The 27,824-nt window shown below is 37.6% G+C and overlaps 1 protein-coding gene across 1 annotated transcript in view; it reads right to left on the bottom strand.

The window, feature by feature from the left end:
* Nucleotides 1-27,324, bottom strand: part of TMEM26 (transmembrane protein 26) — a 45,677-nt gene extending 18,353 nt beyond the window's left edge. Inside the window, exons 1-4 of the mRNA XM_039250510.1 lie at nucleotides 26,820-27,324; nucleotides 10,768-10,846; nucleotides 4,745-4,858; nucleotides 2,382-2,602 (exon numbers count right to left, since the gene is read on the bottom strand). Of these exons, the coding sequence (XP_039106441.1) occupies nucleotides 2,382-2,602; nucleotides 4,745-4,858; nucleotides 10,768-10,846; nucleotides 26,820-27,010 (605 nt within the window). The 5' untranslated portion in view covers nucleotides 27,011-27,324. The remainder of the gene's footprint in view (nucleotides 1-2,381; nucleotides 2,603-4,744; nucleotides 4,859-10,767; nucleotides 10,847-26,819) is intronic.
* Nucleotides 27,325-27,824: the final 500 nt, after the last annotated feature.

The following is a 27,824-nucleotide window of genomic DNA, read 5'->3' as shown; positions in this document are numbered from 1 at the left end:
AAAGTATGTATGTATGTATGCATGTATGTATTTTGAGAGAGAGAGAGAAAGCATACATGCAAGCAGGAGAGGCCAGAGAGAGGGAGACAGAGAATCCCAAGCAGTCTCCAGACTGGCAGCATAGAGCCCAATGCAGAGCTTAGTCTCACAGACCCATGAGACCATGACCTGAGCCAAAATAAGAGTCAGACATTTAACTGACTGAGCCACCTAGGTGCCCATTTCTCACATTTTTATTGCCAGCTTTACAAAACATAGCCCTCCTGAATACTCCATTCCCTACCCTGTATCTCTCACATCTCCCTAGATATTTAACATATATGCGTTTATCTCTATATAGTTATAGGTAGTCATATTTATATTTTTATGTTGCTGTCACTGTGCCTATACTTACTTATTGTCTTTAGGTGGTTGGTCATGATTTTTTCATGTTTTCTTATAACCCCATTGTATTGTAAGTGTCCTAATGTATCTGAAAATTTGTTATACAGTGTAAAGCACTAACCAAATGTAAGGTATTAAAGATACAAAACTGAAATCAACACTTTGGGTACAATGGATCAACTTAAATTGAATTCTTTTTAAAATTCTATGTGTCCTTCATCCAGATGGCCAACAGACACATGAAACGATGCTCAGCATCCCTCCTCATCAGGGAAATACAAATCAAAACCACACTGAGATACCACCTCACACCAGTCAGAGTGGCTAAAATGAGCAAATCAGAGAACACGAGATGCTGGCGAGGATGTGGAGAAACAGGCACCCTCCTACACTGTTGGTGGGAATGTAAACTGGCACAGCCCCTCTGGAAAACAGTGTGGAAGTTCCTAAGGAAACTAACAATAGAACTCCCCTATGACCCAGCAATAGCACTGCTAGGAATTTACCCTAGGGATACAGAAATGCTGAGGCATAGGAGCACACGTACCCCAGTGTTCACAGCAGCACTCTCCACAATAGCTAAAACATGGAAAGAGCCTAAGTGTCCATCAACAGATGAATGGATCAAGAAGATGTGGTTTATCTATACCATGGAATACTACATGGCAATGAGAAACAATGAAATCTGGCCATGTGTAGCAACATGGATGGACCTTGAGGGTGTTATGCTGAGCGAAATAAGTCAGGCAGAGAAGGACAAATATCATATGTTTGCACGTATAGGAGGATTAGGAGGAACTTGACGGAGGAACAAGGGGGAGAAGAAGGGTGGAAATGGTGGGAGAAAGGGAGAGAGGCAAACCATGAGAGACTCTTGAATGCTGACAAAAACTGAGGACTGATGGATGTGGGGGGGAGGGGGGAATGGGTATGGAGGAGGACACTTGTGGGGATGAGCACTGAGTGTTACGTGGAAACTAATTTGACAATAAACTATTTGTAAAAAAAAAAAAATTCTATGTGTCCTTAATAAAGTATAAGAAAAGTTAGTATAAATGGAACAGGAAATGATCATATACAGGTAACCTATGGTTACAGATATACTTTGCTCTATAATTGGGATATTAAGTCTACTCAGTAAGTTAGTGCATTTTGCTCAGTTTTATGTTTCGTTATTTGAGAAACACAGCATAAAGTAAACTGTAGCATTAAAAGCCAGCTTCATTGCAATTTATTTTTATAGCATAGTGCAAAACAACCCAAGCTGAAAGTACATTCAGGCACTCAGACTTAAATCCCTAAAGGTAAGAAAGTAGTTCCATAAACAGATGTGATCATGGATTCTGAGTTTATTTGCTTGTGGCAAAAATAAAAGTACCAACTCAATAAGTTTTAATTTATAGGCATCTATACCAGAAAGCCTTTAGGCACTTTGAACAAAACTGACTAAAAATAAAATTTAGTAAAAAAAAACAAAACAAAACCCAAATCTGCCCATTCTCCACTCACACCAGGGAATATAAATTCTCAGCTGGGTAGAGGAGAAATTTCTCTGTCTTTTCTAGGTGCTTTCCTGGAATGGTAGCTATGCCCTGCTCTAGAAGAGAATTTTATGATTGAGGGCATTCCTAGACATCTGAGAATATGAAAGAGGAACTATGGATGGTCACTCTACATCCAGGCTTTCTGATCACTATGGCACCACCTAACCTATAGTCATACAGATATGTAGAGCTTTCCTCTACATGTTTTTCACCCAAAGGAAATATTATTTTCCCATTTTCTTTAGCAGGAAGTTTGTATATATACATATATAACCTACATATGCCTAAATATATACCTACACATATAAACTGGGCTCGTACCTAAATCTGAATATCAGGAAATTCTATGATTCTATCACTGGTCAGATGATAGACTGGAAATCCTTATATTTGTTCTGTAAATAATAGAACAAATAGACAAGTGTGAGGGCCTGATGTTGCAGGCCCACTTACCTCACATTTTGTTCCTCCAGGGTCTCACTTGTGAATTCCAGTATGTCAGCAGCTGTCCCCACAAACATAAGGAGAAGTTGAGAGAGTTGGTCCCGAGTAATGCCACCTCCGATGGGTAGGAGCCATCTTCCAATTATGAGCATTAGCAAGAATGTCTGATGGAGTCCCAAAGTCCAAACTTTCTCACACACTGTGGATAAGTTATTTACAAAAACTCTGGCCTGTATAACAGAAATGTCATATGGAGAGAAGGATGTTAGCTACCACCTTGAGGAGAGAAGTCATCTTCACCCGGCTTTAAATCCACAGCTTTTGTGGAAGGTCATTTGCATAAAATGATTTTTCACTTACTGAAGGAAATAAAACTCCTTTCAACTGAAGATTCTGGAGACAAAAAGCTAAGATAGTCCTTAGAATGGGGCAGCCTTATAAAAAGAAGTAATTTAAACCTCACACTTGCTAGTAGGATTGTAGCATTTCGTATTTAAAGAGCCAATGTGATGACGTTTTAAAGATCATTTCTCATTTTACTTTCTCTGTAACATAGTATAACACAACACATACCAAAACTTTTTAAACACCATATTAAAATCACAAAAAGATTCTTGTATTATTCTTTTAGAGATTTTGGGTCTGAATTTAGTAATCTGGGAATATTTTAACATGATACAAATCTCTTGTTTTTTATTGCTCTAAAACACTACTACAACCAATGAGAAAATGTATAATAATGTTTTTAATTACCTAAGTGTAAAGAAAGGGAATAACAATAGTTGTTATGTTTGTTTTGAACATTTAACATAATTGAAAAATTTATAAGCTAGCAACCAATTTTTATTCTGCCCTTAATCTTGTATTCTGAGAAAAATCTACACCCCTTTCCTGTATTCTGAATGATATCTCTTGCCTATTTAACTTCTAAATCAGTTTTAAAATACATTACTGGCCTTCAGAGACTATAATCTTTTAAAACTATAGAAATACTGGTCTCCAGTGGATTGGATAGTTGATTCTAACTGATTTATACAAGTAACTTAACTATGTTTGTGCAAATCTATTTACCCCTCTTGATTGCTTACTGATGTACAAGTAAAGGCAGGATAAGACAAGGCAGGATGCTAACCTGATTGAAGCCATGCATGAACATCAGTGATCTTTCCTTTACACACTATTTTGTATTTCTTCTATGAGACTTCATATACATCCTACTCAATTCCTTTTTAAAATTTTTTTATGTTTATTTATTTTTGAGAGAGGGACAGAGTGTGAGTGAGGGAGGGGCAGAGAAAGAGGGAGACAGAATTGGAAGCATGCTCCAGGCTCTAAGCCATCAGCTCAGAGCCCATTGCAAGGCTCAGACTCACAAACCATGATATCATGATCTGAGCCAAAGTGGGATACTTAACGGATTGAGCCACCCAGGCGCCCCATATATCCTACTTAATTCTTATAGGAAGCATACTAGTGGAGTAAATAATTTTCAACTGTCAGAAGAAAAACTGAGACACAGAGAGATTAAGTGATTTTTTTTCAACATGGTATCATCCAGCTGTGATTGGAGCTTGATTTAGAATCCAGTTGAATTAGATTGAATTAAATCTTTTAGAATCAATAATCTATCTTATTGTTGAGACCATGGCTCATTGGTATGGGCCTGAGCCTTAAGTCTCTCCCACATATCATTATCTAATAGGCCATGGTTAGTTTGATAAATATCAGGCATGTGAAGAACAAAGAAGTAATACTATTTTTCCTGAAAATCTTTCCTATTTTATTATTGTAACACTTTTTTAAATATTTTTAAATGTTTTTATTTATTTCTGACAGAGCGAGCAAGAGCGTGAGCAAGAGAGGGTCAGAGAGAGAGGGAGACACAGAATCCGAAGCAGTGTCCAGGCTCTGAGCTGGCTGTCAGCACAGAGCCCGACACAGGGCTCAAACCCACGAACCATGAGATCATGACCTGAGCCAAAGTCAGACGCTTAACTGATTGAGCCACCCAAGTGCCCCTGTAAACTCTTAATATATATATAGGCCAGATCCCAATATTTTAACTATATCATTCCTTCATCAAAAATATATAACTCCCTTTGTCTGACCTAACTGATAAAGGTTACTTAGTGCTTCAAGTTAAATATACCTATTAATATATATGTATGTTAGATATGTATGACTATTATGCATGTTAAATGTGTTTAATATATATAAAAATACAATTATTTTGCAAAATGTTGAGCAAACAATTAAATGATTGTCAAATTTCCTTAAGAAAGAATGAACTGAAAGGTGTAGAGCATGTTATTCTTGGCAAATAAAAAGGTGCTTTGCTAGATCCTTTAAAATACAGTGGAAAAAGCTCTCACCGTCTTAATGAGATCACCTGCTCCATTGGATTGTTCGCTTGACATCAGAGTTTGATTGAAGTTTTCTTTGCTGCTGGTATTTTGTGACGTTCCTTCAGACTGGCTACTGCAATGCTAAGAATTTTGTAAAAAGGCAATATGTTGAAAAAAAAAAAAAAACAACCCACAATAGGTAGAGTTCAAAATGGCTTCAATTATCTAAGAGATTATGAGTAGATATGTGGAGTCTACAAAGCATGAATAAACATTTCCAAAAATCAGATGATATTCTTTAGAGAGAAAAGCACTTTTCAATTAATATGAGAGTCAACTGTACATGTTTTATTTTCCCCACAAGTCTATGAGGATGTAGAAGCTCCAAGTTCATTGTGCAGAGCTGTAGAGTTTTTAAGTTTTCATTTTAATTCCAATTAATACACATACAATGTTATATTAGTTTCAGGTGTACAATATAGTGAATACAATTTCATATATCACCCAGTGCTCATCAAAAGTGCACTTCTAAATCCTGATCACCTATTTAACTCAACCCCCACCCCTACCTCCTCTTTGGTAACCATCAGTTTGTTCTCTATAACTGTCTGGTTTTTTTGGTTTGTTTCTCTTTTTTCTCCGCCTTTGATCGTTTGGGTTTTTTCTTATATTCCACATATGAGTGAAATCATATGGTATTTGACTTTCTCTGACTGGCTTATTTCACTTAGCATTATACTCTCTAGCTTTATCCCTATTGTTGCAAATGGCAAGATTTCCTTCTTTTTTATGGCTGAATAATACTCTATTGAATATATACAGCACCTCTTCTTTATCCATTCATTTATCGATGGACACTTGGGCTACTTCCATAATTGGGCTATTATAAATATGCTGCTATAAAAATCAGGGTGAATGTATCCCTATGAATTAGTGTTTTTGCATTCATTGGGGAAATACCTCATAGTGCAAATGCTGGATCATAAGGTACTTCTAGATTTAACTATTTGAGGAAACTTCATACTGTTTTCCACATTGGAAACTGTACCAGTTTTGCATTTCCCATTGGAAACTGTACCAGTTTGCACAAAGGTTCCTTTTTCCCCACATCCTCGCCAACACTGTTCTTTCTTGTGTTGTTGATATTAGCCATTCTGACAAGTGTGAGGTGATATTTCATTATAGCTTTGATTTGCATTTCCTTGATGGTAAGTGATGATGAGCATCTTTTTATGTGTCTCTTGACACATGTCTTCTTTGGAGAAATGTCTTTTCATGTCTTCTGCCCATTTTAACTGGATTATTTGGGTTTTGGGTGTTGAGTTTTCAAAGTTCTTTATATATTTTGGATACTAACTCCTCTGAAATATCATTTCCAAACATATCTTCCATTCAGTGGGTTACCTTTGAGTTTTTTTGATTGTTTCCTTCACTGTGCAGAAGGTTTTTATTTTGACATAGTCCCAAATAGTTTATTTTTGCTTTTGTTTCTCTTGTCTCAGGAGACATATCTAGAAAAAAAATTGCTACAGCCAATGTCAAAGAAGTTAGTGTCTGTGTTCTCTTCCAGGATTTTTATGGTTTCAGGTCTCACATTTAGGTCTTTCATCCATTTTGAATTTATTTATGTGTGTGGTATAAGAAAGTGATCCACGTACATTTTTCTGCATGTCGCTGTCTAGTTTTCACACCACTATTTGTTGAAGAGACAGTCTCTTTCTTATTGGATATTCTTTCCTGCTTTGTCAAAGATTAGTTGACCATACAGTTGTGGGTTCTTTTCTGGGTTTTCTATTCTGTTCTGTTGATCCACATGTCAGTTTTTGTACTATTACCATACTGTCTTGATCACTATAACCTTCTAATAGAACTTGAAGCCTGGAATTGTGATGCCTCCAGCTTTTCTTTTCTTTTTTTAAATTGCTTTGGCTATTTGGGGTCTTAGGTAGATCCAGACAAATTTTAGGATTGTTTGTTCTAGTTCTGTGAAAACTGATGTTGGTATTTGAGAGTTGTACAATTAATGGGAGTGATAGTTGGGTTTCTTTTCTTGAATCCTGGAACAATTGCAAAACAAATCAACAACCAATGACAGCATTAAAACATGTATGATCCTGGTCCAAAGTGTTTATTCTAAGAGTTTATTTCTTGTCCACAAGGCTGTTTATCTAAAATACCATTTGCTTAAGTAGGTAATCCAATTACATTCAATCTTGCCTGTTAAGCACTGTAACAACCAAAAAAATTATCATGTTCACCCATCAAAATACACATTTTAGTGTCAGTTTGAAGGTCAACTTAGGTTTATGGAAGATTTGACAAAGACCTAAACTGGAAACTGGATGTTTTTTCCCCTCTTATTCCTTCATTTTGCATGTAAGCTTCTGCAAGTGAACTGTGCATGATTTATCCAGATGCTGGCAATCTGAAGTAGAGAAAAGATTTATTTATAAGAGAGAAAAGGGGTGGCACTTGAAAATGTAACTGTAGCTACTGCTATCTTAACAAACTGTTCTAAAATAAAAGATTGAAGATTTTTTTTAAACATCTGCAGGGTTAACATACTTTTGAAACATATGCAAACATATACACACAGCACTACCATCACCACAACCACCACCACCACATATCCACAGTCATGTATTTGGGTTTAGAGAGAAACCATTTTTTTAATGCTAATGCCATAAGAAGTATATTATTCTTAATTATTTTGGATACTGCATCGGTCATTCTATAAACTACTTGAAAAAGTAAAAAGAAAGGTTGTCAAGAAGCTATTTTTTTCTACTCTCATGAAAACAACTAGTGTTATGGGTGAAATGACAAGAATAATTAGGAAAAATGGCTATATGCCGTATCTCTAAGAGCAAAAATCCAGCTATTTGCACACTGGTTTTTTTTCTGTACAGCTGAGCCTCCAAGGAAAGATAACAAAGATAAAAAATTAAATCTTTGAGCCACGTAACAAATCCTCATTGCATAGGAGCTTTGTGAGAATCAAATGGGCAATAGGAAACAAACTTTGACCACTTTTTTTTGCAGGCATGAAAGTACAGTGTATATTAAAAGTGGTGACCTTCATATGTTTTATTTATATCCTTGTCACCAAAAATCCATAGAAAGTTAACTATTTAAATAAAGTCATCTGCACCCCAGTAGCAAATAGCTTTGTAGTTCATATTAACATATTACAACCTGAGTCCCATTCCATTTTTGTAATTCTACTTGTTACAAAACAATGAGATTTTCCTTGAAGTGGCAACTGTGGGTTAGTTAGGACTGCAAAGAACAACTGATTTGATTCCTACAGCCTAACCCAACTTGTTTTTATGGTAATAGTGTTTATATTTCACATTGTATAGGTGAGTCATTCAGATGATCTGGGTGCCAACAAACCACCTTTGCATGGGCTATGTCTTAAAATTCTTATTAGCTTCAAAAATATTCCTTTGGGTCAAAACTGACGATAATACCTTCAAGACTAAGAAGTTTTCAGTGTTTTAATTTTACCCCTTTATAAATAGACCTAAGAGTTACAGTCATAGTTGCTGTTTCCAGTTCAGAACCTGTAGACCTAGCCAGATTCAGAAATGAGGGCACAGAATTGATCATTTAAGAGGAATCTCTTCATGATGTTTTACTAATGCCAAGACATCGGTTAGAACATTTAGGATGCAGAATACATCGAAAAAGAAAATAAATTAATTATTCTTTCTTGTCATGAAAAAAAAGTCAGATGATTTTGTTTCAAACTCCTGTAAAACATAGAAAACATAACTCAGGAAGGCAGTATGGGTTAACAGAGTAGGGATCAAGACCTAGGTGCTAAGCCCCAGAAGTGTTTTTGATTAGCTGTGTGGTCTTGAGAAAATTACTTAACATTTCTGAGTCTCAAGGTATTTTTTTTTTTAATATATAATAGAAATATATATACCATGCCTAACTTATGGAGCTTCTGAGTTCATAAAGGAGAAATGTATTTGGAAATACTTTGAAAAAAAGGATTAGATAAAGAAAAGTGGTTACTATCACAACCAAAAATGTTTAAATGAATACTAAGAGAATTGCTGTTACCTCCCTTTATTCTGCCATTTCTTGTTTCTTTAAATGAAATTCCAGTACTGTTTTGTCTTTCTTTCTCTTACTTTTTTCTACTTCCATCTCTGCCCACCCTGCCCAATTCAATCTCTGGGCATTCATTTTAATTCTTAGTGTCAAAATGAGTCAAATCCATTACTACTAAAGGTCCAATTTCTTTTGTAGTATGAAAATTGGAGAGGTACTGCCTGGGGCTCAAAAATCTTTTTTTATTAAAAAAAGAGCTTTTGGTTGCATGCTATTTGTTGTAATGGGATTTGACCTGTATATCAATTAACTGTGCAACACATTTATATTATAAAAGCGTTTGGGGAAATGAATTGTTATTGTGGATGATAGTCATGTTATAGAATTGGATGTGAAGGAAAGAAATGATTCAAATCACCAGAGCTTATTTCCATAACCCTGAAAGTAGTAAGTAGTAAGGAAATTGAAATAGTCCCCTTACTCCTCATGGTACAGTTTTTAAAAACCATGATAACTTGAGCCAGCCAATCTATTGTTCCAAAAATATTTTTGCTACAAACATAGAGATAGCCTATGACTTTAATACTTTTTTAAATAGGAGATTTAAGGCAGATAAGTGTTTTCTTTATGCCTGTTTTATTGGTATGTGCTTGTGGAATTCTTCAAATATAATCCACAGAGTTAAATTCCCCTGTGTGTGCCTAAAATTTGGAGCAAGTATTTTCCAGATGCAGTTTGAATATCTGGAACATATATAACAGGCTTAACTTTGCTATAAAATAACCAACTATAGCTCCAATCTGTATAGGGGCAAAGTCTTATCTTGACTAAAGCATTTTATCAGTGAAGGTACTAAAATTATATTATACCATAGCTACAGTTCATCCAAAACCTAGTCCCATAATCTGAGGCCTTGAATATGTGAAGTCCAGGCTGGAATCTCATGGGATCTGCTATCCAGGTTAAAAACAACAGATTGTGAGTCCGTTCCAGAGCCTGTGACTTAGGGTTGCCCATTAAGAAGTAACTCACTTAAAACTTAGTAGCCCTTTCTCTATGTATAGATTAGGGACTCTTGTTGGAAACCACTGTTTATTTTCTAAGTCAGTGTGGTCCCCATGCACATAGCCCACCTTTCCCAATGGCAAGTCGCATACTCCTCTCCTTTAATTTGAGTGTCTGGCTCCAAGACAGAATTCTTATTTCACCAAGACAGATCATGGGACTCTCAAAAGGGAATCTTTTGTAATCTGTAGATGTCACATATTTTAAGATAAACTATTTAATTTTTTTTATTTTTTAATGTTTTTATTTATATCTGAGAGAGAGACAGCATGAGCAGGGGAGGGTCAGAGAGAGAGGGAGACACAGAATCTGAAGCAGGCTCTAGGCTCTGAGCTAGCTGTCAGCACAGTGCCTGATGTGGGGCTTGAACCCATGAACTGCGAGGTCATGACCTAAGCCGAAGTCAGACGTTTAACCAATTGAGCCACCCAGGTGCCCCAAGATAAACTATTTCAAATAGCCCTTCCATATTTATTTGTATTTAAATAGCAGAGTATAGACAATGGGTTTCTATTTTGTTTTTGCTATTTTTAAAAATGTCATTTCATAGGATGCTGGGTTATTGAGCCCTGCCCATTCTTAGTGCCATATAGAAACTCATTAAATCTGCCAAGTTTAAATCCAAATTTTACACACAGCCTGATCTCCATATAAATTCCAGCATATTGGGGGGTATAGGAACAAGATATCTAACATAAATTGTTAATTAACTATGTAATTTTAAATCTTAAACAAATGTAATGTTTTTATTGGTTTTAATAGATTGTGAATTCACTTCCTTTTGCTAATGGCCTGTTACTTATTCAATTCTTCATAACTCCAATTCCTCTGAGAAGTGCATTTTTGAGACAAATTGGATTATAGTATGAAAGTAGTTTATTGATGAATTTTCCACTTTCCTACTTATCAATAGGACATACCTGGGTCTCATGGTGCATTTCAAGAAGCCATAATGATGGAACAATGCTAATCAGATATAAAAATATGGCTGGTGAAAACCTGTGGAAGAAGAGAAAAATTAGTTCAGTTTTTAAAAAATAAATAAATAAGAAAACAAAACAAATGCACGTACCCTGATCACATCCAGTCAATCCTTTTTATCTTAAGTGTTTATTTCAATGAGGAAAAAAGCATTATGTGATTTCTGCCATATGGATTATAGAGAAACAAAGTAACTGCAAAAGGCACTAGCAGCTGTCATTCTCACTGAATTTCTAATCCAATTAATAGAAGTTAATTTTAATATGCTTTAATGGGACACTGCCAACTAGTTGCAGGCACAAAACTGGATATTTTGTGTTTAATATGTTTTACAGATAGCAAATACAGCAACAGTAAATCTTCTTGGATTTCTCAGCTTTGCAATTGCAGGAAAATTGGCTACATTTTTTAATATTAACCTAGAATTCTGAGAGCTCAAATAGTAACATCCTGCTAGAACATAAAACTCAGATGATAATGAATAGGAATGAGCAAAATCAACTGACGTTGTGTATATCTGCTAAACCTAGTAAAAATAAAAATGCAAACAAACAACAACACACGACATGCTTGGTATTTTTTTTAAGCCTATCTACATTCATTATTTTCTGACTCAAAATTCAGAAGGAAGTCTAAATAGTGGGCTTTTATAGTCAAAAATATTCAGGGTCAAATAACAGTTTTGCCAGTGACTCTGTTTGCTTCCTAACCCACAAAATGGGGACAATCACTGTATTAGTCATCTTGGACTGCCATACCAACATACCACATATTGGGTAGCTCAAACAATAGAAATTTATATTCTCACAGTTCTGGAGGTTGGGAGTCTAAGATCAGGGCTCAAAGATGGTTGGGGGTTGGTGATGTCTCTCTTCCTGGTTTTTAGAAGCCACATTCTTGCTGTGTTCACAAGCCCTTTCCTTGGGTCACATGCACATCACATGGAGAGAGACAGAGAGAGAGAGAGACAGAGAGAGGGAGATCTCTTCTCCTCTTAAAAGTCTACCAATCTTATTGGCTTAAGATCTTACCCTTGTGACCTCTTTTAACCTTAATAACTTCCTAAAACCTCTATCTCAAAATAGAGTAACACTGGGGGTTAGGGCTTCACCACATGAATTGAGGGGAAACATAATTCAGTCCATAATTGTCACATTTATTCCACAGAGGTCTTTATTATACTTTCCGTAAAAGCAGTGTCTGGCAGAGGTGTGCACACCATAGTAAGTAACTACTATCAGTATTTTTATAGGACATTATACAATGAAAATATGTACTTAGAAATTTGAAATAAGATACAAATAATATAGAGGTGCCTGAATGACTCAGTCAGTTAAGCGTCTGACTTCAGCTCAGGTCATGGTCTCACAGCTCCTGAGTTCATGCCCCACGGGGGGCTCTGTGCTGACAGCTTAGAGCCTGGAGCCTGTTTCAGATTCTGTGTCTCTCTCTCTCTCTCTGTCTCTGTCCCTCCTCCATTCATGCTCTGTCTCTCTTTCTAAATAATAAAATAAACATTAAAAAATTTTTTAAAAAGATACAAATAATATACTTCCAAATTTATTTCTTCAAATTGCACTTTATTTTAGATTGGACTATTGCTTTATAGACCATCTCAAAGTCAAAATTGTAAGCTAATAAAATTTTATTAAAATACTTTTAGTATATGCATGTGGAGGTTTAAAATGAACTAAAACTTAGAAATGTTAATTCCTCAACAAATACAATTATGTGAGATGAAATGGTATTAAAACCATATTATTATAACCCAGGAGAGAAAAGTGAGCAAACTTAAGTGGAAGAAAAAATCTAGAATGGACTTTTTAAAGGCTCTTAACCCTTTCACTAATACTGCCTTTTAATTTCTGGGGAAGAAGAAGGAAGAAAGTACAAAAGAAATAGAAATTTTTAAAAATCAGTATTTAACATAGAAATTCCTCTATCTTTGATTTCCTGAAAAGAACAAATTTTGAAAAAAAAGTTTATGAGTCATGATATTATTGAAATCTTGGCAGATGGCTGGGCAACAGAGAGATAGCAAAGGCCCCAGGTTGAACATCCCCTTAAAAAAAGGAGAAAATTAATTCCTTGGCCTTACATATCAAGGGAAACACCAGGAGACAGTATTTCCTTTGTGCGACTGAGAAAGGAAAGGAATTCCAGTTGCAAGGACATTTGGAATATGTAAACATTTGTCCTGCTATGTCAAGTGTTGACTGGACTGCAGTTTTGTTTACTCCCTTGGGTTTAAATTTGGTATTGACTCCCCTGACAATACCATTACAATAATATCTAGGGAAACTATAGACTGAACATATAATAGCTCTTGAACAAGGTTAAACATATAACAACAACTCTTAACATCTTCTATGCATGAGACTTATTGCTATAATTGAAAAATAAAATACTATCCTATTTCAAGGTACTTCCTCTAATTAGAAATCTGGTTATGTCAAAACACTAACAACAAAAACCTTCAAGATCCAATATTTTCTATGTTGCCTGCCACAGAAAAATCTAAATTCCATAATCTGGGGTGTCTGGGTGGCTTAGTCGGTTGAGCGTCCGACTTTCGCTTAGGTCATGATCTTGCGGTTCCCGGGTTCGAGCCCCGCATCGGGCTCTGTGCTGACTGCCAGCTCAGAGCCTGGAGTCTGTTTCAGAGTCTGTGTCCCCCTCTCTCTCTGACCCTGCCCTCCTCACGCTGTCTCTCTCTCTCTCCTAGAAATAAAAAAAAATAAATAAACTAAATTACATAATCTGATATTCAAAGCCTCCATATTCTAGTCTTTCCACTTTCCTTTTCTCTTTCTGTGCCATATCCTCAAAACAAAACAAAGTATTTTGTATAAAGTTCCCCTCCCTTCAGTTCATCTTCATAGGCTTTTTTGACATAAGTGAAAAGAGGGTAGAAAGATGCAATCACACTGAGAGCCCAAGAATTTACCGTATTCAACTCAGTCCATAGCCTTTCTCTTCACATGTCCCATCCGCTTAACCCTACACCTGAGAGGATTTGCCGGAATTTCAGGTAGAGTTACTGGTGAAATGCATAGCACCCCAAAGTGAATAATAGCAAAGGAGCATCGAGAGCTTCCTTCTCTCCTTCCTCTCTCTCTAACCCCCTGTAGCAGGCTGTCATCATTGTGCAGCTGGAATTAAATTTAAAAAACAGCAAAACTTATGGAGAAAATAGAAATCTCTATTATCTAGGGAAATATTAAAATGTGTCTAAATGTATTGTATTTTGGATATGAGGATTACATTTCAGCCACATATAGCATATGTTTTGTTTGACTATGTGTCCCTGTTAAGAACAAAGTGCTCCATTAGCTTGATTAATCTGAGAAGAGAGGTTCTGAAATGGCTTTAGACCAAATGTCCTTCCGAATTATGACTGCCTGATATGGATTGCTGTCCTCTTGCATCTCTACCCATCAACAAACTACCTGTATTTCAGAAGCATAGCAGGAATTAATCTTAGCTTGCATTTCTCTTATGACCCAACACATTCTCCACTATTTCATGGTTATGTGTATATAAGCCTTAGCTTTCTGAAAATAGGCTACTTGAAGGGAGATTTTGAGTCTTATATATTTTTATGTCCCCCCTCTTACTTCTCATGCATCTTTTCCTCTTCTCCGTGGTATCAGGTGTCTTACTAAGTATTTAATAAATGCTTATTAAGCAATTGCTTAAACGTTTGAATCTGTGAGTTTATGAATAAGGGGAAGACTAAGCAAATGGAACGAATGAGGGTACTGACATCTACAAGGGCCTTTTATTCCTGTTTCCGGAGATCTAGAATGCTCTTAGAGTTGTGTCCTTTGAGGAATTATTACACTGCAGTAGAAATTTCACAAACCTAGGAGACCAAAATTTGAATCTTGTCTCTTCCAAGGTAGTGGGATTCATTATCTTCTCTGTGACTCAATGTCCTCATCTATAAAATGGAGATCATAACATTCACCTCCTAGGATGGGTATGAGGATTAAATGAGACAGTGTGTGCCATAGGCCTGATAGGTCATGTGCTTAATACGTGTGAGTTACTCCCTTGTCTAGGCTCCATTCTTCAAGTAAACTCATAGCTAAATATCTGGTACCTACCCAGAGGGCACCAGTTTAAACGACTTTTCTTCAAATAACTCACAATCAATCCTATGTTCAAACTGTAATTCCCCAAACTAAAGCTATTTAAGACATCTTGAATCAAAGGGAATTGTTTGCACTACTGAGGACATTATTATCCCTAATTCCACATTTGATGTTAAGGCAATTACTGTTAAACAGTTGTGGTTTGCATGGGCTGTTTGCCATGTTGCATGGTCAGGGCCCAGCCTATCTCTTGGGCTTTGTTGCTTGCCGTGTTTCCTCACTGTGTTCCTATAACACTGTTTTTCATTCAGTTCTGGAGAAAACCTATGTGCCTTCCTAACTCAGGCCTTCACACATGTATTTTCTCCCTTGAAATATCTATTTATCCCCACTTTCCCCCTGTTTATCTCCTTCTCACAGCCCATGTCAGGTGTATGGGACTCTATAGACAAACTTTCCTCATCCTTCTAGTCTAAATTAGATTTCCTTATCATGCTTGTCCGATAGCACTCTTCACTTTTACCCCATAGGTCCTCAAAATTTATAATTGTATGTGTGTGCACAGATGTGTGCGTGTTTGCTGTCAGTTGTCTCCTGGCAATTGTAAGTAGTATCAGCAGAAAAATTGTGAGTGCATCATTATACCCTCTGCCTCTCCCACAGTACCTGGCCCAAGGTGGGTTCCCTATAAATATTTATTGATTTGATAAGGCCTTGGTTAATTTATTCTACTTTCTTGACAATCTGTTGCTGGTTTAGCTAGAAATCTCCTCTTAAAATATCATAAATGGAATTTGATCAGAAGTTTTATTGAAGGAAATTAATTATTCTGTTCTTATATGAATATAATGCTATTTCACTACTATTAAAGATTTAATATTTCAAGGTGACATTCTAGCCATTATTTATTAGTTAGAAAGCTTGCTAGATTCTTGATCATGCATTGTCAGTGCAAATCAATTTTGGAACCAAGGAGAATATGAACTTTAAAAATTAAAAACTAGGCCTGACCCCACCTTTTTCTATGTAATTAATCAAGATGCATGCCTTTTCTAAGGAGCTACCAAATAATTTTACTCCAGTCTTTATGTTTTAGTGGCATCAAAAGTAAGTCAATGCCAAGTTACTTCATATGAAGTCTAACACCATAGAAGGGTTTAGCCAACCCAGAAATAACTTAAATCAGGTTTCTGGATACTTGTTTATAAATATAAAATATCCTATTTATTAACAAGCTAACAAAAACTGATAAACTTATGATCAAATTCATAAGATATGTCCAAGAGGGAAATTTTCATAAAATGTGTACTACCTTATTAATAATCTGCTATCTGCCCTTAGAGACTCACAGTTACCATGATACCAATTGCTACTATTCTGTCAAAATACAGAATGTATGCAGCATTAATACTTTAATGACAAATTATCTGGCTTAGCTATTTTTTTAATTAAAATTTCCTAAAGATATTCTTTATCTCCACAGAAGTTTGGTGTTTTGGTTTGGTTTTGGTTTTAAACCTTCAGCCCTTATTCAACCTACCAGTTCTCTCTAAAGTACATGGCAGGAGTATTATCTATCTTGAAGGTTTTGTTTTTTCTCTCTTTCTTTAGGTACTCATTTGTTTACCAAAGCAGAGATGTTTATTTGCTACATGCTAGACACTGCCCTGAGCTGTTAAAGGTCTATCCTCATTTTTTTCAGTTCATTTCATCCAAAAATAAAATATTACTTATCATGAAAAGTTGTCATTTCAACAAATTACAATGTTTTTCACAAAATCATTATGTTGCAACATTTAGCAATTTAGCCCTACAAGAGACCTTATTTACTTTAGCTCTCCATTAGTCTGGAGTCAGGATTCCATTTTCTTTTTTCTAAAAATGACAGCGCTTTCTTATTAAGAAGTAAGATTTGTTCAACTCAAAAACGTATTACAGTATAAATAAGCAAATAGAAAAACTAACCATCCTATTGCCCACGACCCTATTTAGCTTTTCTCTCTGCAAACAATGAATATTCTAGTGTTCTAATCAAATGCATAAATGTGAAAATAGATAATATTTAAGTGAAGTAAAAATAATGTTCCAATGTTAATTTGATGTGGATCATGATTTTATTTGTATCTCATTCTTCAGTATTCCCTACTCTAGAAAGACAGATTGAAGTTGTAAGGATACTAGTTTCAAAATCTCACGTTCAATTGCCTTCAGTATCCTCAATAAAATTTCCAGGGCAGTTTATAATAATAGACCTATTTTCATGGAAATCAAGAAACAGGGTCAAGATACTCTTTCATGAGCCTGAAAGGGTGTCTCATGGTTTAAGGATTGTCTCTCCTCTTTCAGGCAGACTGCTTTCTCTAAGTGGGTCTTGACACCCACAATTTCCCTATGGGCTTCTCGGCAAGGGCATTGTGTTAGTACAGGGTGGGAAAGAGTGGTCAATACAACAGCCTCAACATATACCTCCAAATGTGCCCAGTGCTCTTGACCACAGAACCCCTAACCACCTGGGAAGTCACTAGTTCAACTCTAGCCACCATCTTTTTGGTGGTTTTCTTAACTAGCCTTACCCCTCATGATCACCTTCCTCACAGAGCCCTTTGCCTGTGCCGACCCCCTAGGGAGGGGAGGAAGCCAAATCTAACTGGGGATTCACTCATGAGAACTGCCTCTAAAAGAAAATTTTTAAAAAGGAGTGTGTGTGTTTTAATGTGTGCCAAAATCAGATGATGGGTTTGTCTTGTCTGTTCTTATGAGACAGCAGACTAAGTATGAGAACAGAGGGGTCTGGGAGGAATTTCATATGGGCTGGAAATACCCCCTGCAGTGAAACCATTCTTAACACCTCAAAAGCCCTTTAAAAATGCCCACTTTTAGACTTTGCAAAAAGAATACTTCTAGAGGTGAATATTAGGGCTCTTAATTATAACTTTCATTGATTGTTGTTGCCAGTTGTTTTTTTTAACAAAGTCATATTCCAAACTATGATATAAACTGGCAGCAAAATTAGTACTATATACTTCACTTAAAAATTTTCAGAAGAGTATCTAAATCAGGAACAAGTTTTATTAAAGTTGAATTTGCTCGCATTCAAAACTCAGCAGCATGATTCAGGATGACTAACCAAGTTATAGGAACAAAATCTGCATCAATTTTAGGATTTATGTATTATTTTTCTCATAAAATTTCTGAGACAAAGAAGATCATGGCATCTTCTTAAATGAATTGGTTCCAATTAAAACACTCCCATCATGATATTCCCTCCACTTGAAAAGCCCTTCTCTCTTCTCTACAGTCTTGTAAAACCCTCAGCTACTGCAGAAGCCAGTACATAAATCACTTACTGGGAAATTTTCCTTATCTAACAAGCCTACTGTACTGATCATACCTTTATTCTGCAGACGTTCTGCAGTCTTGGACTTAATTCGTGGAAAATTATTTTGTTCTCAGAATGTTGTTTTCTCCTGTTTCCATATAACGGCCTCTATTTTGTATTCCTTCAAAAACATCATTATAGCATTTGGTACAATAAATGATTGTTTAATGATTAAGTGAACTTAAGTGCTAATGACTACAGGAATTTTAATGGTTTCTGAAAGGATAAAATGCATGATGAATGGTATTTATGTAATGCTTTAACTTATTTCATTCTATAAAAGACATTAGTATTTATTTCTGGTCTGTAAAAGAAGTTGTTTCTTCACTTTGGGACCAAAAATAAAGGCACTCGAGAATTTTTCTCCTCTTCTGTTTTGTTTTACATCCTGTTTTGGTTTTACAAGTACATCTGCTTGTGCAAGAGTGTCTCTGAGCCATGTCTGTGTGTAGTCTGGACTTTCCTACATTCTGTGCTAGGCAAAATCATCCCAGTGCTCATTTTAAGGTCCCCCAGAATTTTACTTACCCAATTTTAAAAAATAGGAAAATACGTTGAACTTTTCTCCACTATTGGGAATCTTTGATCCCAAAAATCCATGTAGTTGTATTTTCCACAGACAAAACCCAATCTGGTGTTGGATACAGAGCACAATAGGCTGATGGAGCCCAGTGCTGGGATGGGTACTCATCTGGGGTTTTGCTTTCTCCTTTGCTAGCAAAAGCAAGAATAATACCTCTGGGGTTATGGTGAGGACTGAATCAGGTAATGTGGGCAATGTAAAGTCCTGGCTCAATAAATATGAGTGCTCACAGAATGCTAGGAATTGTTTTTTGTGGATTTATTTTTATAACTAGTTGTGACCTTAGATAAGTGATGGAGTCTTGCTGTGCAGCAGTATCTTCATCATAAAATTGGGTTGAAGATAAAAACTAACTCATGGGGCACCTGGATGGCTCAGACGGTGAAGGACCGACCTCAGCTGAGGTCATGATGTCACAGTTAGGAGTTAAAGCCCTGCCTCAGGCTCGCTGCTGTCAGCGAAGAGTCGACTCTGGATCCTCTGCCCCCCTCTCTCTGCCCCTGTCCCACTTGCACACTCTCTCTCTGTCTCAAAAATAAATAAACCTAAAAAACCCCTTTAAAAAGATAAAAACTAACTCACAGGGTTATTGTGAGGATTGCCTGAGATAGTGGATGTAAAGCAGGCTTGCAGCATTGTCAGCATTCAGTAATTGATAACTGTTTCCACCCCCATTATCACCATCGCCATCCTCTTCATCATCATACTCATCACTACTATTAACAGACTGTCAGAAAGTGACACAGCCAATTTGTTACAAAGCTATTCGAGATGGATTAAAACAGGTGTGTGAGATAGGAGGCTCATTCAGGGAAATAAGAAAGCAAAGGAATACTAAAGGGCCCAACTAGGGCTGGCAGCTGCACTGACGGTGGAGGACTGTTTTCCCCTAAGGATTACTAACTTTTATTCTGATAAGTGTACAGCATTGTTAGTTGTACACCAGCTGGCTCTGTGAGGTCAGACAAACCAAAGATAAAATATAATACCTCTTCCTAAACAACTACTGTAGAAATGAAACAAAATCAGGGAGCACCTGAGTGGCTCCAGTGGTTAAGCATTCAACTTCAGCTCAAGTCATGATCTCAGGCTCAAGTCATGATCTCATGGTCCATGAGTTCGAGCCCCACATTGGGCTCTGTGCTGACAGCTCAGAGTCTGGAGCCTGCTTCAGACTCTGTGTCTTTCTCTCTCTCTGCCTCTCTCCCACTCATGCTCTCTCTGTCTCTCAAAGGTAAATAAACGTTAAAAGAAAAGAAATAAAATCAGTTCCCAACGTTGCATTTTATATCAAAAATCTGTATGCTCTTAATATTATTTCCTTGTGACTTTCAAAGAACACTTTTTGATACCTATGTATAAAAACTCTATTTTACTTAAAAACAAAACACTGGTTTTCTTTAACAGAATAATGTATATATGCGAGATCTAACTCTCCTGATAACAGTACTTCAGAGGACCTTCTGGAGTAGGGAGGGATATGCACATGGGGAGGAAACACTTGACAGAAAGGTTCCATTGTTGGAAAATAAGTTAAACTATTCAGGTTTGTCCTGATACTGTATGTAAATAATGGCACTGCTATGAAGAGGGGAAATGCGTGGAATTTAGAAGTAAGGATATATTTATACTAACTCATGAGAGCTGCCCACACCACTTTGCACTTTGTTTCTCTCCCTGTCAAGTACAAGAAGTTACAAAATGTTATAACCTTGATTTTCAGCTCTAAATGTCTCAGTTGAACATACTCATGGAAAAAGTGTGGACGTCACTTAATGGTTCCATTTCCTGGGGTCGGGGGCTCATTCTTTTAGAATTATTATTAATTATGCAGACATAATTATTGCTTTGATCCCAAGTCCATGGTGAAACAAAAGAAGAAAATACAACTTTTTCTTGGGAGTGAAGCATGGTATGAATTCAAGTGAGGATAAGACTCTTCTTAAGCCATGACTTAGATCACAAAGTCATTTGCTCTTAACACTCAATGTGTGCCTCCAAAAAAGATGCAAATGTAAATCATCCTTGTGCATTGGGCTCAAGGTTCAGGATATAAAACACATACACACAAACACATGTGAAGACAATGAATACCATAAAACTCTGGATGTACACTGCAGACAGGGTTGGTAAATCCAGTGCACAGTGGAAGATGTTACTAGAATAACTATAAAGCTAAAGCGAGGTTTCGGGAAATCTGGAGAGCAAGTATAAACAATGAGAGAAATACTCTATCTGCTGGAAGAATATCCAGTACCCAAGTTGGCTGTATGGAAATCACATGGTCTCCTTCTAAACACCTCTATTTCATCCTCTCTGATATCCAAAAAGATCAGCAGGAGAAAAGTGCTTTTATTTCCCAACTTTCTCACTGGCATTTTGTAAACAATTTTGATGGACAACTTATTGAACACTACAGAATTACATCAGACAAAGAATTTCTTCTACACTACCCCAAGACTTCAAGATCAGGCTTCATATGTTATCTCTCAAGTCTAGGTTTCCATCTCTGCTGTTGAATCTTCCTAATACAATTGAATATTCAAAGCAGATTTCATTTAGTTGTGTGTTTTTTTTTTTTAACAAAATTGGTTTGATTTAAAATCAGTTTAGGATAGAATCCCTTCTGATTCCTAATTCATCTTCCCTGTTTTCAGTTGGGAGCCACCCAGGCATTTTCTAACACATGATGTTTCAAATGAGATATGTAACAATATAAAATCTAGAAGGAATTTTTCCATGGAGGCAAAGGACATGGGGAAGAGTAGAGATAAGGAAGAGCAGAAAAGAAAGCCAGTTTTATTTGTCTTCTGGGGGTAAGTCATAAATGTCCCAGGGCATACTTAGCTCTTCCCTCTCTCTTTTTCATCTCCCTAGCTCTTCCCACACTGGCTCTGTCTCCTCTCTAACAGACTCAGCTCAAATGTTGTCTCCCCAGGGAATCTCTGACCACCCATGGGAATCTTCCCCTGCTGCTTCATACCTCTGGAACTCCTGTCATTCAGGCCTCCAGAGTTCTGATCACTCATTTGTTACCTATCAGCTCACTTTATTATTTACTTTTTTTCTGAGTCCCCTGACCAAACATGAGTTCCTTCAGGGTGGGGTTTTACCCATTTTATCCACTTCCATATTCCTGACACTCAGTGTCTAACATATATTAGCTGTTCCAGATCCTTTTGCTGAATCAAGAAATACGAAGCTGTGCGCTTCCTCCAGAGAAATCTGCTCAAGTTTCCCTATACTCACCTCCCTCAGGATGTCCTTTACCTACACAGCCTTTGCATTCCTGTCTCTTACCCATTTTTCTTGCTCCAGCTCGAATACCATGATATCCCTTCTCCTTACCACCCCATCCACAGTACACTTCATTACATCTTTTCTCCTCTAAACTGTTGGACACTTAATACCTCTGCTCCTTCAGTTGCTAGCTAAGTGATCCTAAATAAAATGATTTCACAGGTCTGTTTCTCGGTTTCCTCATCTAAAAATGAAGGAAAACAGAGAAACAGAAAATTGTTGTACCTAGTGTCAGTCAGGTGGGATAATCTGTGTAAGGCACTTGAAAGAGCATGAACATCAACAAATGCTAAATTTTCATAATTATTCTTATTCCCACACATTTGAGCACTTAATCAAAATACTACCCTTTATTTTAAAATCTCACATATGTTTGTTTCCTGTTTTTTCTGCCTATTCACGCAGTGTCTAGCATAGTATCACATGTACTTATTAGGTAACTCAACAGACATTTGATTACACTCAGTAAAGGAAAAAGGAAAGAGAGATAATGAAGAAAGGTGACCAAATACGTGAGGTATTTTATTAACTCAATTATATTTACCTTATATGCTTGAAATTTTGATGAGGAAAACTCAGTGCTTAAAATTCTGTACTTTTAAATAAATAAATTCAACTTAGTTTTCTATTTATTCTTAGGTACCACCTGCTTTCACGTGAACAGGCTTCACACTTGTCACAATCTTGGTCATTTCTCTAACCCCTGAAAAATACTTGATTGGTATTGGCAAAAAAGGAACAGAAACACTGTCTTGTGCTTGACTTTACCTAAATGGTAATTCACGCATCTATTAGACTGTTAACTGGACCATAGAAAATAAAATCAAGAAACCATAAGGCAAGTGATACTAGTCTCCATCTTATAGAAATATAAATGAATACGTACATGAAATCAATAAATACCAGGTGAAAAGGAGCAAATTCCACTAGCACACATTTATTGGGCTTAACAAGGGATGTGTCTGTTGGCTCGCCCTCTCTATTCTATAGGATTCCAACACATTAAACTTGTCCAACTGTAAGTTATTAGTGTTGATGTAATGTTGCTGTCCCCCTGACAGCTGAGCTCAGCAGTGCTTGCTCCATGTGTCCTTTCCAAAGGATAGCTAAAGAAACATTCTTTGGGCAAGTGTAATATGTTTGCTATGTTTTAGGAAACTTTTTTCACATTTTCCTCTATAGCTCAATGTATCATTCCATGATTTCTGTAAGTTTGATTTACTTGCGGGCATGTGCAGACTGTAGTGAAAAGAACAATGTTCAAAGTAGTTCAGAGGAGTCTAACAGAGATTCACGGATCTGATGTTCCAGAAAAGAAACATTCACTTCTTGTGTATACAGAGTTTAATCTACCATTCAAGCATTATTTGATTGGGTGATTGAGTTTAAGTATGGGAAGGTTTCATCATCTTATTCTTCTTCTTGACTTATAAATGGATAATGTATTCAATTGATACAAAGGATAATTCTTTAACAAGTCTTTTAAAAATTTAGCCCATAATATACATAACTTTGTAATTTTATTCTCCTGACAACCATGTAGGTCAATAGTCAAACTTTAGCCCGTTATTTTTAATACCAGTAAAATATATATAATGTGGGTATATTACAATTTTTCAGCCAGCCATGATGGATAGTCAGGTTGTTTTTAGCTTTATTTTTTACTTACAAGATGGAAATTAATATTTCTGCACATATATCTTTACATATGAGTACTTTTGTTTCTATAGGGTAGATTCTAAAATGTAAGACCAATGGATCAAAAAGTATATAATATATAGATCTGCATGTAGATAGATGGATAGATAGATAGATCTATAGAGATATAGGCACTGTCATAATGTTTACTTATCTTTTTTTATTTTCTTAGCTTTGATTTTCTGATGAAAATCATTTCTTAACATTCAAATATAACAAAAAATTATGCCTTGTCTTACTCAGAAAACTTTAGTCCAGAAAAGAAATATGTCCCAAGTCAAATCTTTTTTGTTACCATGTTATATCAGGAATAATTTTCTATATTTTTTCAAGAATCCTATCTTCTGATTTTTTCATCATGACAGAATAGTGTGTGAGCTTTGTCCACTACAAAAATGACATTTGCAGACTTGTAGAACAAAGCATTTGGTAACATTAATAGAACAAAGTATTATCAATCACATTTCTATTTAGATCATTTACAAAGACTCATTGTTCCTGAAATTTTATAAGTCAAATCTACTATTTTCTTTGTTTATTTTCAAATATTGGTCTAGATATGTAGCCAGCACAGTTTTTCTGAATTAGTGCTATAATATACAGTATACATCATGGGACGGTTCTGAAATAAGGCTGAGATATTTTTCGACTTTTTGATTCTGAACCATTGGTTTTTTGGCCAGTCCCCTCAAGTAATGTTGTTGGACTTGTACAGGCAGAAAATGTGTCCAGTTGACACATTAAGAAGAAGAAGAAAAAGAAGAAAAACCTTAGGATCTAGAAATAAAACATTCCTTTTTTATTCATTGACCATCAAATATATTATTTCATTTAATTTATAACAACCTATATATGTTTATAGATAAGGAAATTGAGGGTCAGAGAGGTTAAGTAACTTGCTCAATACCTCAAAGCAAGTAAGTGGGAAAGCCCAGATTACTCTGATTTTCTTCTGATTTTCAGACCACACATGAATATGTCCCCATTTCTCAATTAAACTCTACATATTGATCACCCATTTTTGCCCCAATCTCTTTTACTCTCTTAGTTGTAAGTTACATACCAGTCTGAATCAGCTGCCAATGATGGTATAGTCATAGAGGTAAAGTTCCAACTGGCTGCAGTATTCCTATACAACTAGAGGGAAATTTTGACTTAACATGAGCTAAGGCCTCTGATCTACTCTTGGAGCACGAGAGAGGCTAATTTAGGGCCTGTTGAGTTGGTTCCTCCTCCAAGCTTGACATTTCTCTTAGAAGCTGTGATGGTTGGTGACAGGATTACCTTCCATGGAAAAATTTTCAGCCTCAAACCTGATGCTCCTGTTACAGAAGGTATTTTCTACCCTAGCATCTTAAAGCTGATCAGTAAAAACTAAATAAATCTCACATAACCTGCTGCAGGAACACTTTTCTCCCCTTGTTACTTTAACCCTAAGGCTTATTGGGGGAAGCTAATGCCATTTTTTTTTTTTTTAGGTTTTTTAAAAGGCACATTGGCAAGTACCTTAGATATCTCCTGCTTATTAAGCTGTTCATAGTGAGAGGGAGGGTAGTAACATTCCAATCCTTATTTTATTAAGATTCTACTTGAATAATATTCTCATTGATAATTCTAGAAATTTTTAAGCAGTGGAGAATTTAAGCAAGATTCACACCATCTTAAGAGCAACACATTCTCATCCTTGAACTTTCATGAAATACACAACCTTTTGCAGTTTAACATATAAAACTATAAACAGGGGTTTTCTTCCCCTTTAATTTGGTGGCTAACTATAATGCCATTGTGTATATAATTCCTGGATTGACTAATAATATTTTCTTGTAGATTAAGTACTTTTTAAAAGTATTGACGTATGAAAACATAGACTTACTGGTGTTTTTGTTGTTGTTTTGGTTTGTTTTTACTAATGTGTAGCATACATTTTACTGAATATTTTATATGACCATAATTTTACTGTTTTTAAGATTTAATATAGGAAGAGGCCTATCTTGGAGAAGTTTGGGATGAAAACCTCCTGGGCATGGAGGGATGGAGATGGAAACTCTTTGTAAATGGCAGGATAATCTTTTCCCAATTCTGCAATTACCATTCAAGTCTTTGAGGAGCAAATAAAACATCAGGCAGACAAGAGTCTGTAGTTCCTGCAGGTTGAGGTTGGTTTGAACCCCTCCTTGCTGGACCCTCCATCAGAGTGGCAACCCTTCTTTGACAAGATAAACTTACCAATAACCAGCTCCGAAGGAACCAAGACACATGAAGCGGGTGCTATGCCAGGGCTCTGGATTAAAGGAAGCGAAACGGGACAAAAGTGCTTCCCGGGTTTCTTGCCCTGGGAGACTGTTGTATGCACACTAGTCCTCACAAAAGTCTCTGGTGCCCAGGGAAGCGCATCCCGACACCTGCGTGCGAATGCACACGCACACGCCCCAAATTCAGAGAGCAGGGCACATGGACGTCCCCTTGCCCCACGACTGCCCCCTCTCTGGACCATCCCCACACTTGCATGCGAATACACACACACGCACACGCACGCACACACACACACACACACACACACACCTAATTCAGAGAGCGCACATGGACATCTCCCTTGCTCCACGACTACCCCGCTCTGGAGCACCTTCTGCAGAGCAGGCAAGGGTCTCCTTTCTTTTTTTCATATCTTGCAAGTTACCAAACCTGGGACTGGGTGAAACCGGGCAGCGACTGAGCCTTCCCTGTGTAGCCCTGGGACCCCGAGGTACTCTGGCGGGTCTCAGAGATGCGCAAGCATCTCGCGCTCCTTGGAAGCTCCGGGCGAGGACAAAGAAGGTCCGAATCCGAGTAAGGAATCTGCGGGCTGCGAGGAGACGGGCTCTGGGGCTGCCCGCGAGTGGCAGGGAACGGTGCCCAGGGACTCCGCGCGTCCTCCCTTTCCCGGGGTGCGCTCACCATTTGTAGCCTCTGCCGCGCTTGAACTTGAGGGTGAGCCCAGTCTCCAGAAAGAGCAAGAGGTTGAGCAGCGCGAGCAGCCAGTACAGCGGCTCCTTCTTCACCTCGGTCACTCGCCAGACCCCAACCAGCGAGTGCAGCAAGAACAGCAGCCGGGTGGCCAGGGCGTTGAGCAGGACCAGTGCCTCCATGCCGCCCGCACGCTCTGCCCGCCGCCCCCGCCCGCGCCTGGCGGCCCTGCGGGAGCCCCGGAGCCCGCCGGTGGGCGGGAACGTGACCGCTCGAGCCCCGCTGCCGCCGCAGCCCCTGCTCAGCCTCCCGCGCCCGGAGAACGGGAGACAGCGGCTCGCCCCTCCCCCAAACTTCCTGAGAACTCTCCGAGAGGGGAGAATCTGAACCCAGCTTGTCTAGACTGCGGGCTTTCTGGGAAGTCTGAGGCTGTGCAGCCGGGGCTCCGGGTCCGGGGCGTTATTCCCGAGCGCTGCCCACTCCCCTCTCAATCCCGGGAGTCAGGCTCCATCCCTGCCCTCAAGCTCACCCCTCCCGCAGAAGTTCCCCCAAACTTCTCCATTCCGAGGGCTGGAGTAGAATGAAGGTCAAGGTGCTACACAGGCTGAAAAAGGAAGGGGGCCGCATCTGCGGCATCTCCTCCCTGGCTTTTCCACCAAAGTAGTTTAATTCACTCACTCTTCTTACAGGAACGTGCTCTCACAGGGACTCTAAGCTGGAACGGAGGAGGGCCAAAGAATCCGCTGTCCAAGCAGTTTTAGAAACGCTATTCCTAAGCAGTTTGGAGAATTAAAACTTCACAGTCCTGGAGGGAGACAGCCGAGGCTTTCTGAGAGTTCCCTGCACCTCATTTAGGGAGCAGGTGGTCCAGGTCACTCCCAGTTTTGGGGCATGGTGTTACCAAAGCAAAGGGATGTTCTTTATTAAGTCGTCCCTACTCTCACCCCCACCCCCCCATATTTCAGAAGAAATTAGGGGAGGTGGGGTAGCAAGACA

This window comes from Hyaena hyaena, unplaced genomic scaffold (assembly GCF_003009895.1).
Source record: "Hyaena hyaena isolate Hyena2069 unplaced genomic scaffold, ASM300989v1 scaffold_371, whole genome shotgun sequence".
Taxonomy (NCBI): Eukaryota; Metazoa; Chordata; class Mammalia; order Carnivora; family Hyaenidae; genus Hyaena; species Hyaena hyaena.
Note: the sequence above shows the minus strand (reverse complement) of the source record. Positions and strands in the feature narration are given on the sequence as shown.